The 15,491-nt window shown below is 39.3% G+C and overlaps 1 protein-coding gene across 3 annotated transcripts in view; it reads left to right on the forward strand.

The window, feature by feature from the left end:
• The window catches only part of LOC126095216 (E3 ubiquitin-protein ligase ariadne-1), a 100,881-nt gene extending 89,940 nt beyond the window's left edge, over nucleotides 1–10,941 (forward strand). For all 3 annotated transcript variants that reach the window (XM_049909954.1, XM_049909953.1, XM_049909952.1), the window contains exon 11: nucleotides 10,149–10,941. In XM_049909954.1, the coding sequence (XP_049765911.1) occupies nucleotides 10,149–10,230 (82 nt within the window). In that variant the 3' untranslated portion in view covers nucleotides 10,231–10,941. The remainder of the gene's footprint in view (nucleotides 1–10,148) is intronic.
• Nucleotides 10,942–15,491: the final 4,550 nt, after the last annotated feature.

A 15,491-nucleotide genomic window follows, 5' to 3' on the forward strand; every position in this document is an offset into this window, starting at 1 on the left:
AGTTGACAGACAAAAGCTGAACGAAGCGAAAATGAGCATAAGGAGAGCAATGAGAGAAGCACTCAATGATTTTGAAAGTAAGACATTTTCAACTAACCTGAGTAAAAACCACAAGAGATTTCGCTCGTATGTAAAATCACTAAGTGGGTCAAAAAATCATCTATTCATTCTCTCAGTGACCACACTGGCACCGAAATGGAAGATAACAGAGAGAAGGTTGAAATACTGAATTTGGTCTCCCAAAGTTGTTTCACCGCAGAAGATCGTAACACTGTCCCTCCTTTCAATTGTTGTGTGAATGTTGAAATGGCAGATAATGAGATAGCCGATCACGGAATTGAAAGCAGCTACAGTTTCTTAGTAGTGGGAAGGCATCAGGACCAGATGAGATACCTATAAAGCATCAGGACCAGACAAGACACCTATAAGATTCTATAAAGATTATGCAAAAGAGATTGCTCTACTTCTAGCAGTAATCTATCATAGATCGCTTGAGCGATGGAAGGTTCCGAACAACTGGAAAAAAGTACAGGTCATTCTTGTTTTTAAGAAAGGCCGTAAGACAGATCCACACAATTATAGACCTATATTGTTGATGCCACTCTGTTGTGGAATTATGGAACATGTTTTATGTTGAAGAATTATGACGTTTTTCGAAAACAAACACCTCCTATATAAAAATCAACATGGATTTTGTAAATAGACATCCTGTGAGGCTCAGCTCGCTCCATTCCTCCATGAGAACCACAGCACAGTGGACAATGGTGGTCAGGCTGATGCCATGTTCCTCGATTTCAGTAAGGCATTTGACACCATCGCGCATTGCCATTTAATTAAAAAAAAAATGAGCTTATGGAGTTCTGAAGCAGACTTCTGATTGGATTTGAGACTTTCTTGCAGATAGAACTCAACAAGTTGCTCTTGACTGAACAAAACTGACAGCTGTAAAGATAATATCTGGAGTACCACAGGGAAGTGTGATAGGACTGTTGCTGTTTACAATATATATAAATGATCTGTAGAAAGCATTGGATGCTCTTTAAGGCTATTTGCAGATGGTGCAGTTGCCTACACCAAATTAGCAACGCCAGAAGATACTAAGAATTTGATGAATGACCTAAAGAGAACTGATGAATTGTGCAGGCTCTGGTAGTTGACCCTGAATGTAACATATTGTGCATACATAAGAAAAGAAACCCACTATTGTACAGCTACACTATTGATGACAAACAGCTGGAGACGATGTAACTATCCAGAGCTATCGTAAGTGGAATGACCATATAAAACAGATAGTGGGAAAAGCAGACACAAGGCTCAGATTCATCGGAAGAATCTTAAGGAAATGTAACTCATCCACGAAAGAAGTTGCTTGTAAGGCACTTGTTCGCCCAATTCTTGAGTATTGTTCATGTATCTGGGATCCCTATCAGATAGGGCTGATAGAGGAGATAGAGAAGATGCAACGAAGAGTGGTGTGTTTCATCACAGGATCTGTTATATGGTGTAATGTGTTGGCATCCTCTTGGGTAAAATATTCCGGAGGTACATCCCCCCTCCCCTGCAGGTGTGGATTTCTGACTGGGGCCTGCATGGGAGAATCACATCACCAGGTAAAAAACTAAACTGGTCCTCTATGAATTGAGCATTTACTGTTAGAATCTTTAATCAGATAAGCAGGTTAAACAATTTAAAAAGGAAATGGATAGGTTGAAGTTAAATATAGTGGGAATTAGTGAAGTGCAGGAACAACAGGACTTCTGGTCGGGTGAGTACAGGGTTACAAATAGAAAGTCAAATAGGCGTAATGCAAGAGTAGGTCTAAAAATGAGTAGAAAAATAGAAATGTATGTAAGGTAGTGTGAACAGCATAGTGAATGAGTGCCATGCCCACCATACAGTAGTACAAGTTTATATGCCGACTAGCTCTGCAGAAGATGAAGCATTGAAAGAATATAGGACAAAGAAAAATCAATTATTGATAAAATTAATTAATTAGATAGATAAAAAATCTACTCACCTAGCGGCAGCAGAACACACACATAAAAGACCGTTGTGATTGGCAAGCTTTTGGAGCTAGTGGCTTCTTCAGGCAGAAGGGTTGAAGGGGAAGGAAGAAGGGTGAAGGAAAAGGACTGGAGAGGTCTAAGAAAAGGGGTAGATTTTGGGAAAGTCACAGTTAACTGCAGTTCAGGGGAGATTTACCATATGGGATGAAAAGGAAAGACTGGTTGTTGGGGACTGCTTCGGACAAATTTGAAAACCTGAGAGCTTAAAGATGGAAAAACAGAGCAATATGCAAGACAGAGATTACTACTAAAACATTGTGCACGAATGAATAATAGCGAGAAGCTGAGTGCATTGTATGTAACAAAGGTGGGCGGGGACGGCGAAAAATAGATGGAAAAGACAATGAAAGATGTAAGAAATTAAAACGGAGTGAAGCAAAGAGTAGTTACAATGAAGAAAAGCTGAAATGGAAGAAATTAACGTAAGTTAAGGTCAGGTGGGTAAGGACATGTAGTGCTAGTTCCCAGCTGTGGAGTTCTGAGAAACTGGTGTCTGGGGAAGAATCCAGATGGCACGTGTGGTGTGAAACAGGCACTGAGGTCACAAATGTCATGATGCTCTGCAACAGGATATTGTGAGTTGCCAGTATATACCTTCCGCCTATGCCCATTCATCCTGATTGATAATTTGGTGGTAGTCATGCCGATGTAGAAGGCTGAACAGTGTTTACATAATAGCTGGTATATAATGTGTCAATTTGCAGGTGGCTTGCTCTTTGATAGTTTTTGTTTTGCCAGTTACAGGGCTATTAGAGGTGGTGGTAGGAGGGTGCACAGGGCAAGTCTTGCAGCGGAGACGGTCACAGGGGTAGAAGCCATTGTTTCTATTTAGATACTGAGAACCAGAATGCGGTCGATAGTTTTCCCATCACTAGCGCCACAATGGTATCGGCTGCTGCTGTGGATCCTGTACTTAGTTGAGTCCTCTGTTTTGTTCAGCACAGTTTGCCGGTAAAATCCTTGGGGCCATGTCTCGAATCCCTTCCATAATTACTTCTCCGTCGGTAAGTCTCCGCTTACCCATGGTTCTGGGTGACTTTCCCAAAATCTACCCCTTTTCCTGGACCTCTCCAGATTCTTTTCCTTTACCATTCACCCTTCTTCCTTCCCCTTCAACCTTTCTGCCTGGAGGAGGAGCCACTGGCTCCGAAAGCTTGCCAATCACAACGGTCTCTTATGTGTGTGCTGCTGCCGCTTAGAGAGTAGATTTTTTATCTATTCAATTAAATAATTGAAAGAATATATGATAAAACAGAATTATTAAGACAGTTAAGAGAGATGAAAATTTAATTGTGGTTGGAGACTGGAATTCATTAGTAGGGAAAGTAAGTGAAAGGGAAAATAGTAAGAGAACGTGGGCTGCGGGATACAAATGAAAGGGGAAGCTGTCTGGAAAATTTTTTCACAGAGCATCATTTGGTCAAGGTAGAAACTTGATTTAAAAATTGTAATACAAAGTTGTATGCATGGAAAACACCCTGGGAGGTTTCAGATAGATTATATCATGGTAAGACAGTAATTTTGACATCAGATTTTAAAATGCAGAAATATTTCCAGATGTCAGCGTGAACTGTGGCCATAATCCATTGGTTAGAAACCACAAATTAAAACCTTAGAAACTGAGACATTTTTGTTGTTTACAACAACAATCTCTCAATTTATCCAATTCTTATCTCTTAATATTACCTTTCTGCAATTTCTACAGCTTTAATCTGTGATTCACAACAACAAAAAGCAAATGAAGCAGGCAAAAGGGATTATAGACAACTAAAACATGAAATTGACACAAAGTGCAAAATGCTTAAGTAGATACAGCTATAACACACATGAGAGTGTGGAAGCATTTATAACTAGGGAAAAGATAAATGTTGTCTACAGGAAGATTAACGAGACCTTTGAAGAAGGGAGCAGCATCTGTATGAATATCAACAGCTGAGACGACAAACCAGTACCAACCAAAGAAGGGAAATATGAAAGATGGGTGGAATATACTGATGGGCCACAATGGTATGACCATCTGCTTAGTAGCTGTTTGTCCATCTTTGGAACACAATACAGCAGTGATTCTGCTCAGCAAGATTTAAAGAAGCCCTTGGGAGGATTCTGGAGGTATGCTGCACCAAATGTCTTTGTACAAGTCAATTAAATTCAGCCCAGTATATTTTCGGCATCCCAGTTCTGTTCCATTGGGTTCACATAGCCAAATTAGTTGATAAGACATGAGCTTGAGTTCAGCGCCTCACTGCTCGACTACTGCAGCACAGTTCTTGCCTTGTGACACACAGTTACCCTGCTGGAACATGGCATCGCCATTGGAGAGAATGTTGAGGATCGAGGTATGCATATGGTCCACAGTAATCTTACAAAGTCCACGGCTGCTATTGTGCTCTTTAATTACTAGCACAGGTCCCACAAAATCCCAGGCAACTCTCCCCCATAGCAAATATTGCCCTCACTAGCCTGCATCTGTGACCTAGTTCACATTTCAAGCAGCCTGGATGGTGATGAATCCGGACATTGTGTGCTGAACAGTGTGTACTGAAACACGTACCGGCACCAACATTGTACTCTGTTGTAAGGTCTTCCACAAATAGTAGCCTGTCCTGCTCCAGGGAGCAGGCAACTCGCCAGCCTCTGTTTTCTTTGACAAAGTGTAGCTTCCGATATCTAATCGCATACACAAGGCTTCACTGTCCTTCAATTCCTTTCCATAGGTGCTCATGGCAGTAGCACATGAACAGGCACCAGCTTCGCCATTTCTGATAAGCTCATTCCTAGGTGCTGAGCCAGAACAATCTGCTATTTGTCACAGTTGCTCATTGGATTTCCCAATATGCAGACTTCTTTGTCACTAGAATCATTCCTTTACATCTACATATATATTCTGCAAGACTCCATACACACTACTGGTCATTTCCTTTCCTGTTCCACTCACAGATAGAGTGAGGGAAAAAATGACTGTTTGTATGCCTCTGTACAAACCCTATTTTTTTTGCATCTTATCTTCGTGGTCCTTACACAAAATGTCTGTTGGTTACAGTAGAATCGTTCAGTAGTCAGTTTCAAATGCCAGTTCTCTAAATTTTCTCAACTGTGCTCCTCTAAAAGAATGCTGACTTCCCTCCAAGGATCCCCATTGGAATTCCAAAACATCTGTGTAACACTTGTGTGTTCAAACCTACCAGTAACAAATCTAGCAGCCAGTCATTCAATTGCTTTGATGTCTTCCTTTAATCTGACCTGGTTCGGATCCCAAACACTTGAGCAGCACTCAAGAATACATCGCACTAGCATCCTATATGTGGTCTGCTTTACAGATGAAGTGCAGCTTACCAAAATTCTCCCAATAAACTGAAGTCGATCTGTTGCCTTGCCTACCACAATCCTCACATGCTCATTCTACTTCACATCACTCCCCTTCACTTACGTACTTTCCTCAGAAGGGCTGTAGAATAGAAAGGGACTTCAAGAAATATTTTAGAAAGGGAAGAGGAAGTAAATGAAGATGAGGAGGGTGATAAGATATTGCAAAAAGAATTTGATAGAGCACTGAAAGACTTAAGGTGAAATGCGGTACATGAAGTAAATGACATTCCATCAGAATTATTGAGGTCCTTGGGAGAACCAGCCATGGAAAGACTGTTCCATCTAGTGAGGCACGTGAAATACCTTCATACTTCCAGGAAAATGCAATAATTCAAATTTAAAAAAAAGACAGGTGCTGATAGGTGTGAATATTATCAACCCATCAGTTTTAATAAGTCATGGTTGCAAAATACAAAAAAATCTGGGCTAATGCCAACCTCAGGAAAACTTTGAGTCCCATAGAAACATATGAACATACAAGACAATACTGACCCTGTGATTTACCTTAGACAGTTAAAGAAAGGAAAATCTACATTTATTGTGATTGAATATTTACAAAAAGCTTTTGACATTGTTGACTGGAATACTCTCTATGTAACTCTGAAGTTAATACAGATAAAATACAGGGAGCGAAAAGCTGTTCACTACTCGTATAGAATGCAGACAGCAATTATAAAGAGTCGAAGCATATGAAAGGGAAGCAGTAGTTGAGAAGAGAATGATTTAGTGTTGTAGCCTCTTCCCCATTTTGCTCAATCTGTGCTTTGTGTAAGCTGGAAGGAAACTAGGAGAAATTTGAAAAGGGAATTAAAACTCATTGTTATTTTGTTAGTGATGGCAAAGGATTTGGAATGGAATGGGTAGCCTCATGAAAAGAGATTATAGAGGTAACAAAAAATAAAACAATGGTAATGAAATGCAGTTTAATTAAAGAAGAAAGTAGTAGATGAGGCTTTTATTATTATTATTATTATTATTATTATTATTGACATTTTTTTCTCAGACTGTTAAGTCTGGTTAAAAATGGAACATGACGCGGACCTTGATCAAGCGTGACTTCCTTGTAACTGTATGGTATATGTTATATTGCAGTTAGGAACTTTCGGGTAATTGAACATGTGTCAATAATTACAGATTTTTGTAGTTGTATATATATGTTTGGATGTAGCTGTATTGCATTGATGTACTGGTGGATATTGTGAGGTATGACTTCTGTAGTTGATAGTATAATTGGTATAATGTCAACTTTATCCTGATGCCACATGTCCTTGACTTCCTCAGCCAGTGGGATGTATTTTTAAATTTTTTCTCCTGTTTTCTTCTATATATTTGTTGTGTTGGGTATGGATATTTCAATTAGTTGTGTTAATTTCTTCTTTTTATTGGTGAGTATGATGTCAGGTTTGTTATGTGGTGTTGCTTTATCTGTTATAATCGTTCTGTTCCAGTATAATTTGTATTCATCATTCTCCAGTACATTTTGTGGTGTGTACTTGTATGTGGGAACGTGTTGTTTTATTAGTTTATGTTTTGTGGCAAGTTGTTGATGTATTATTTTTGCTACATTGTCATGTCTTCTGGGGTATTCTGTATTTGCTAGTATTGTACATCCGCTTGTGATGTGATCTACTGTTTCTATTTGTTGTTTGCAAAGTCTGCATTTATCTGTTGTGGTGTTAGGATCTTTAATAATATGCTTGCTGTAATATCTGGTGTTTATTGTTTGATCCTGTATTGCAATCATGAATCCTTCCGTCTCACTGTATATATTGCCTTTTCTTAGCCATGTGTTGCATGCGTCTTGATCTATGTGTGGCTGTGTTAGATGATACGGGTGCTTGCCATGTAGTGTTTTCTTTTTCCAATTTACTTTCTTTGTATCTGTTGATGTTATGTGATCTAAAGGGTTGTAGAAGTGGTTATGAAATTGCAATGGTGTAGCTGATGTACACTCCTGGAAATGGAAAAAAGAACACATTGACACCGGTGTGTCAGACCCACCATACTTGCTCCGGACACTGCGAGAGGGCTGTACAAGCAAAGATCACACGCACGGCACAGCGGACACACCAGGAACCGCGGTGTTGGCCGTCGAATGGCGCTAGCTGCGCAGCATTTGTGCACCGCCGCCGTCACTGTCAGCCAGTTTGCCGTGGCATACGGAGCTCCATCGCAGTCTTTAACACTGGTAACATGCCGCGACAGCGTGGACGTGAACCGTATGTGCAGTTGACGGACTTTGAGCGAGGGCGTATAGTGGGCATGCGGGAGGCCGGGTGGACGTACCGCCGAATTGCTCAACACGTGGGGCGTGAGGTCTCCACAGTACATCGATGTTGTCGCCAGTGGTCGGCGGAAGGTGCACGTGCCCGTCGACCTGGGACTGGACCGCAGCGACGCACGGATGCACGCCAAGACCGTAGGATCCTACGCAGTGCCGTAGGGGACCGCACCGCCACTTCCCAGCAAATTAGGGACACTGTTGCTCCTGGGGTATCGGCGAGGACCATTCGCAACCGTCTCCATGAAGCTGGGCTACGGTCCCGCACACCGTTAGGCCGTCTTCCGCTCACGCCCCAACATCGTGCAGCCCGCCTCCAGTGGTGTCGCGACAGGCGTGAATGGAGGGACGAATGGAGACGTGTCGTCTTCAGCGATGAGAGTCGCTTCTGCCTTGGTGCCAATGATGGTCGTATGCGTGTTTGGCGCCGTGCAGGTGAGCGCCATAATCAGGACTGCATACGACCGAGGCACACAGGGCCAACACCCGGCATCATGGTGTGGGGAGCGACCTCCTACACTGGCCGTACACCACTGGTGATCGTCGAGGGGACACTGAATAGTGCACGGTACATCCAATCCGTCATCGAACCCATCGTTCTACCATTCCTAGACCGGCAAGGGAACTTGCTGTTCCAACAGGACAATGCACGTCCGCATGTATCCCGTGCCACCCAACGTGCTCTAGAAGGTGTAAGTCAACTACCCTGGCCAGCAAGATCTCTGGATCTGTCCCCCATTGAGCATGTTTGGGACTGGATGAAGCGTCGTCTCACGCGGTCTGCACGTCCAGCACGAACGCTGGTCCAACTGAGGCGCCAGGTGGAAATGACATGGCAAGCCGTTCCACAGGACTACATCCAGCATCTCTACGATCGTCTCCATGGGAGAATAGCAGCCTGCATTGCTGCGAAAGGTGGATATACACTGTACTAGTGCTGACATTGTGCATGCTCTGTTGCCTGTGTCTATGTGCCTGTGGTTCTGTCAGTGTGATCATGTGATGTATCTGACCCCAGGAATGTGTCAATAAAGTTTCCCCTTCCTGGGACAATGAATTCACGGTGTTCTTATTTCAATTTCCAGGAGTGTATTTATATGAGTGATTGCTTTGTGTATTTTGCTAGTTTCTGCTCGTTCTAGAACGAATTTTCTTAAATTGTCTACCTGTCCATAATGTAGGTTTTTTATATCTATAAATCCCCTTCCACCTTCCTTTCTGCTTAATGTGAATCTTTCTGTTGCTGAATGTATGCGATGTATTCTATATTTGTGGCATTGTGATCGTGTAAGTGTATTGAGTGCTTCTAGGTCTGTGTCACTCCATTTCACTACTCCAAATGAGTAGGTCAATACTGGTATAGCATAAGTATTTATAGCTTTTGTCTTGTTTCTTGCTGTCAATTCTGTTTTCAGTATTTTTGTTAGTCTTTGTGTATATTTTTCTTTTAGTTCTTCTTTAATATTTGTATTATCTATTCCTATTTTTTGTCTGTATCCTAGATATTTATAGGTATCTGTTTTTTCCATCGCTTCTATGCAGTCGCTGTGGTTATCCAATACGCAATCTTCTTGTTTAGTGTGTTTTCCCTTGAAATTATTAAATTATTATTATTATTATTATTATTATTATTATTATTATTATTATGGCAGCAGAATAACAGATGGGAGGTGTTGATAAGTTTATAGTTCTTTTGGTGCACTAAACAAAAATATATTTAAGATCTCATTAATATTAATATTCTTTCAGTAGATTATGGTACATTTCATTGTCCTTCAGGCGTGTACGTATGCACTCAAGTGCTAATAGTTGTATGAATATCATACCACCTATACTTAATTCTTTTGAATAAATGGTGTGATGAACTTTCTTTTTTCAAAAATCATACTTATAAGTCTTGGAGTTCTAGCTGAGGTAAAAGACACCAATGTGTGTGATTGTTTTAGAGGGATAGTCATTTGAATACTAAAAACTATTCATTGGAAAACATCTTAAGTGCCTTTTGATATGTTTAGAACTCTTGTCAACTAACATGAGGTAGTGGTACTTGGGGAGAAAGGGTTTCAATTTCAAGTGTGGTATACCGGTCTGCAGTTTTCCGCAGTTCTCTTAAATCATACCAGACTAATGCCAGGATGATTTCTCCAGAGAGGATTTGGTTGATTCCTCTTCCATTCTTGTCCAGTCTGAGCTTATTCTGTCTCTCTAATGAACCAATGTTGACATGATATTAATTCCAAACCTTTCTCCTTTCTAGCTCGGATTTGGAATCCTTTATTTGATAAACTTCATCATTATATAATATTCTGTATTTTTTTGTAAGCTTAAGCCTTGTGTATTGAAGAAAAATATTCTGTATAACACTTCAAAGCCATTCAGAATATTTTCAGATTGAGTTGCCACTGAAATTCTAATTTTTCTATTTGTTGGTTTAGGTATTGTGATGGAAGACGGAAAGCGCTGCTGGAGCATGTTCATGAGGGGTATGAGAAAGAATGGTGGGAGTACACTGAGTAATCAAAATGGCTGGCACATTCCTGTGACTAGCTAAAAATGCCTGAGAGAATGTAGCAAGCATTGAAGTGGAGCACCGAGTCCCTGAGCTTGTGAAAATTGCAGGATAAATGTTCTCTCGCTGAGCAAAGTTTTCCTTCGTAGGTCCTTCAGAAGGACCTTGGCAGCCTGTGAGACTAAGTTGTATAAAGTGGTCCAGGTGTAGAGAAGAGAAATAAAAATTCCATGTACAGTAATTTTCCTAAGAGATTGTCTATAATGAGACAACAGAAAGGTTACAAGACTGGGAAAACTCACAGTCTATCTATCTCTCTCTAATGTCAGGTTTTCAACTTTTTCATTCAGCCACGTTTTTAGCCGATATTAAATTGTACATAACATTTGTTTCCATTAATTCTACAGCTTCTTTTGGCACCGTTTTATTATATAAAATTTATATATACACATACACACAAACATCAGATTGTTTAGTTTTCATGTGGTTGAGTGGTGTCGTGTAGTATGTTGTACGGTGAATCATATTAGTGCTTCAAGAGTACCATAGCTGAAGTCAGTTCAGCAGTTGAAGTGTGTGGAATCATTGTCACGTCAAATGTGTGGATATGCAACACCAGTGTTTGCTTTGATACACAACTGATCCAAATGACTGAATAGAAATTAAAAAAAAAAAAAAAAACTACCATCATGTTAAGCTCAGAAGCTCTCATGATTTAAGTCTTCCTGAACTGAAGCCTAATTGTTATGATGGTGTATTGTACCATGTGTACTCTACTATTACTATGGCAACATCTTAAATGTGTTGCAAACTGTATGGTTTTATAAACCGTATGAGCAGAATGGAACACATCTTGTGTTTCCCTCCACGTGCTTTGCTTTTAAATTGTGTACAGTAAGAGTCCAGTATATTTCAGATTATGCAGTCTGCTGTATTGCTGGTGTGTGTGTGTCTAGCATTTTATTAGAATGTTTTGACAGCTTGGTGACATTTCAGTTTTAGATCATAAAACTGTGATTACCTATTTTATTAATTCTGTATTTATTTCTTATCACAATAATTGCTTTCCAGATTTTTGTCAGCATTTCTGGAGCACTGTATGGAAGTGTTTTTGAATACGTTTTGAACAGTACTGTGACAGTGTAGGTATTTGTGAAAGGTGACCTTCACTTAGAGGATGTTTGATTCAGTAGGTACTACTGTAGTAGTACTGTGTAGTGAGTGTGCATGTGTGCAGGCTTTCCATTTTATGATAAAAAGAAAAATGATTGGTCCTCAGATGATTGTAGTCCTTGAAGAAAAAGATTTAAAAAATCTATTTATACACTAAGCAGTTAATATTTTTGGCTCAGATCATTCGTATGTATATATTATTGTTAACACGCAACGGCTGATGTTACTGTTTATAAAAGTAAACTTTTTAAAACTGATTTACTCAGTTTGAGCATTAGCTAACATGAGTACTGTTTTCACTCTAGGTTGACTCAGAACAGTGTGATATTAGGCAGCGTACAAGCTACCTTTTACTTAAGGTATTGAAGTAGCAGTGCTATGATGGTGTTGATATGAATGAGCAACCGACAAATATAAAGAAAACAAACTTCTTTTCTCTTTGTTGAATGGAGACTGTTTTATTTGGAATCACTTGTAATTATTGATGAACCGTGTATTATGTTTGTTAATTATTGCAATAATATGATGCTTTCTTCTTAAGCAATATTAAGTATCTATGTCTTTTCCATTAATTTTGTTATATTTTAAAATCCTCTTCATAAAATCACAAAAACCGTTTAAATAATTGCGTCCCAGAAATTTGCATCTGTCACTGTAAAAACTTTCCAGAAACTAAATGATCAGAATTAAAATTTCTGATAAGTTTTAAATGTTTTTTTGTCATGATTTACCACAATCCTAGTGTGTTTTTGAAGGAACATCTTAATATTGTTTTGAATTTGCTAGTATGTTTTGAGAAAGGTAACTATGGATGAAGATTCTGGTCGTACTGTTTTACTTCTCTATGTATGTTACTTAATACCTGCTGTGCATCACCACTGAAAACCTTTCCAGCAGTGCTGCAGAAAGAAGTAAGTGTCATAAATTGCAGCAGTTACCAGCAACCTGCATAAAGAGATAGTAGAAGAAGAAAATTTTTCCCAGTAACCCTTGTATTTGTTAGTAAGGATCACTACAGCAAATATCCTGCTTAGAATATGCTAAGACCAGAATGTTCACAATTTTCTAGTTCTTAAGGTAAGAAGAAACTAAAAAGTTGCCACAGTAATGGGATGGTAAATTATAATTACATCTCTTCAATTGGCAGAAGTGCTGTTACATATGACTGTGTTTCTGGTGATAGTTTCAAAGAAAAATAACTGAAAAAATTGAAAACTGGGTTTTAAAATTGAAGAAAATTAAAATAAGAAAGTGTAAGGCATACAATGTTGCCAAGATTTGATTTCGGGAGAAAAAGCCATCAAGTTACAAATTACATTAATTAAAAGTGCATAATATATATGAAATAAGAACTTACAAAATAAATAATTCAAGCAGATAGGTGTGATCACAACGAGTCAGGCACATTCTTGTGTAAGGTTTTAGATTTCCTGAATTTAATTCTATTGGACCAGGCATATAGGGGAAGAATTATACTTGATGTATGTGGACACAAGAGCAATGAACATGCAGCTCAATGTTTGTAAAGATTTCACATGTAAAGAGCTGACATGATGATGATGTAATAGGTTGCATAACGATTGTCATTAACCCTTGTACTATTAGTAGTATGTGCTGTTGTATAAGCAGGTACCCTGAACAAGTACAAGCTTTGATGAAGCTTCTCCAGAAGGGTAGTGGATAAACTTCAAAATAATTTTGTTAAATATACATGGTCTGTGAATCAATAACCAGACAGGATTAAGGGGGTGGGTGGGGAGAGGTGGCAGGCACAAATAAAGCACATGGTAGCAAAGGCACAACATTATAAATGCATCCATCTTTGTTGCTCTTCAAGAATAGTCCCACTTGTACGTATTTGGAGTGAAAGAAAAGCACACGTTTTTCAGTTGCTCATTCCTTAGGACAATATCTCAATTTGCCAGTCAAGTCACCTTCCATATCACTGGTGAAAACCGTTAAATGGTGCAAAAGCTGTTATCTTCTTTTCTTTTGAAGTTAATATCCATACACTGATGATAGCAAGTAAGAGTTTTTCTTGTATCCAACCATCAAACAATTTTCAGGGCTCTCTTTGAATGCTATCAGTGACATTTTGTCACCTTCTGTATTCTTACTGACAGGAGCCTGAAATTCTCTACAAGTAACAACACATAAAAATTTCCTCATGTTCCTTTCATAGAATTTCTTTTCTTTACAAGGTGATTCAGAAAGAAAGATCTGATTTCAGTTATTTATTACATAAAAAAAAACTATGAAAGATAGAAATACATTGTGCATCTCACCGGATAGGAGGAGGTTCAAAGTTTTATGTTCACACATACACTGTACTCTACATTCAACAAGAGCACCGTGTGTTGCTTGAGATGCATCAAAATGGTAGTCCATTTCATCTACATCTACAAAATATTCCGCAAGCCACCTAATAGTGTGTGGCGGAGTGTACTTTGATACCACTATCTGATCCCTCCAACCCTATTCCACTCGCGAATAGTGTGCAGGAAGAATGATTGTCGGTAAACCTCTATAATGGCTCTAATTTCTCAAATTTTCTCCTCATGATCAATCCACAAGATGTATGGGGAGGGGGGGAGTAATATGTCGTCTGACTCCTCTTGAAAAGTGCTGTCCCAAAATTTCAATAGTAAATCTCTCCATGATGCGCAATGCCTCTCTTGCAACGTCTGCCAGTGGCGTTTGTTTAGCATGTCCATAATGCTCTCTTGCCAGCTAAACGATCCCATGAGGAAACGCACCACTCTTCATGGGATCTTTTCTACCTGATAGGGATCCCAGTTAGATGAACAATACTCAAGAATCGGACGAACAAGCACCTTATAAACCACTTCTTTCGAAGATGAGTTAAGTTTCCTTAAGATTCTTCTAATGAATCTGAGTCTGGTATCTGCTTTTCCCACTATCTGTTTTATATGGTCATTCCATTTAAGATCGCTCTGGATAGTTACGCCTAAATATTTTACGGCAGACGCTGTCTCCAGCTGTTTGTCATCAATAGTGTAGCTGTACACTAGTGGGTTTCTTTTCCAATGTATGCACAATATGTTACATTCAGGGTCAACTACCAGAGCCTGCACAATTCATCAGTTCTCTTTAGGTCATTCATCAAATTCTTAGTAAATTCTGGCGTTGCTAATTTGGTGTAGGCAACTGCACCATCTGCAAATAGCCTTAAAGAGCATCCAACGCTTTCTACAGATCATTTATATATATTGTAAACAGCAATGGTCCTATCACACTTCCCTCTGGTACTCCAGATATTATCTTTACAGCTGTCAGTTTTGTTCAGTCAAGAGCAACTTGTTGAGTTCTATCTGCAAGAAAGTCTCAAATCCAATCAGAAGTCTGCTTCGGAACTCCATAAGCTCTTTTTTTTTTTTTTTTTTTTTTTTTTTTTTTTTTTTTTTTTTTTTTTTAAATGGCAATGCGCGATGGTGTCAAATGCCTTACTGAAATCGAGGAACATGGCATCAGCCTGACCACCATTGTCCACTTTGCTGTGGTTCTCATGGAGGAACGGAGCGAGCTGAGCCTCACAGGATGTCTATTTACAAAATCCATGTTGATTTTTATATAGGAAGTGTTTGTTTTCGAAAAACGTCATAATTCTTGAACATAAAACATGTTCCATAATTCCACAACAGAGTGGCATCAACAATATAGGTCTATAATTGTGTGTATCTGTCTTACGGCCTTTCTTAAAAACAGGAATGACCTGTACTTTTTTCCAGTTGTTCGGAACCTTCCATCGCTCAAGCGATCTATGATAGATTACTGCTAGAAGTAGAGCAATTTCTTTTGCATAATCTTTATAGAATCTTATAGGTGTCTTGCCTGGTCCTGATGCCTTATAGGTATCTCATCTGGTCCTGATGCCTTCCCACTACGAAGCAACTGTAGCTGCTTTTCAATTCCGTGATCGGCTGTCTAAATATCTGCCATTTCAACGTTCACACAGCGACTGAAAGGAGGGACAGTGTTACGATCTTCTGTGGTGAAACAACTTTTGGAGACCAAATTCAGTATTTCGACCGTCTCTCTGTTATCTTCCATTATGGTGCCAGTGTGGTCACTGAGA

This window comes from Schistocerca cancellata, chromosome 8 (assembly GCF_023864275.1).
Source record: "Schistocerca cancellata isolate TAMUIC-IGC-003103 chromosome 8, iqSchCanc2.1, whole genome shotgun sequence".
NCBI lineage: Eukaryota > Metazoa > Arthropoda > Insecta > Orthoptera > Acrididae > Schistocerca > Schistocerca cancellata.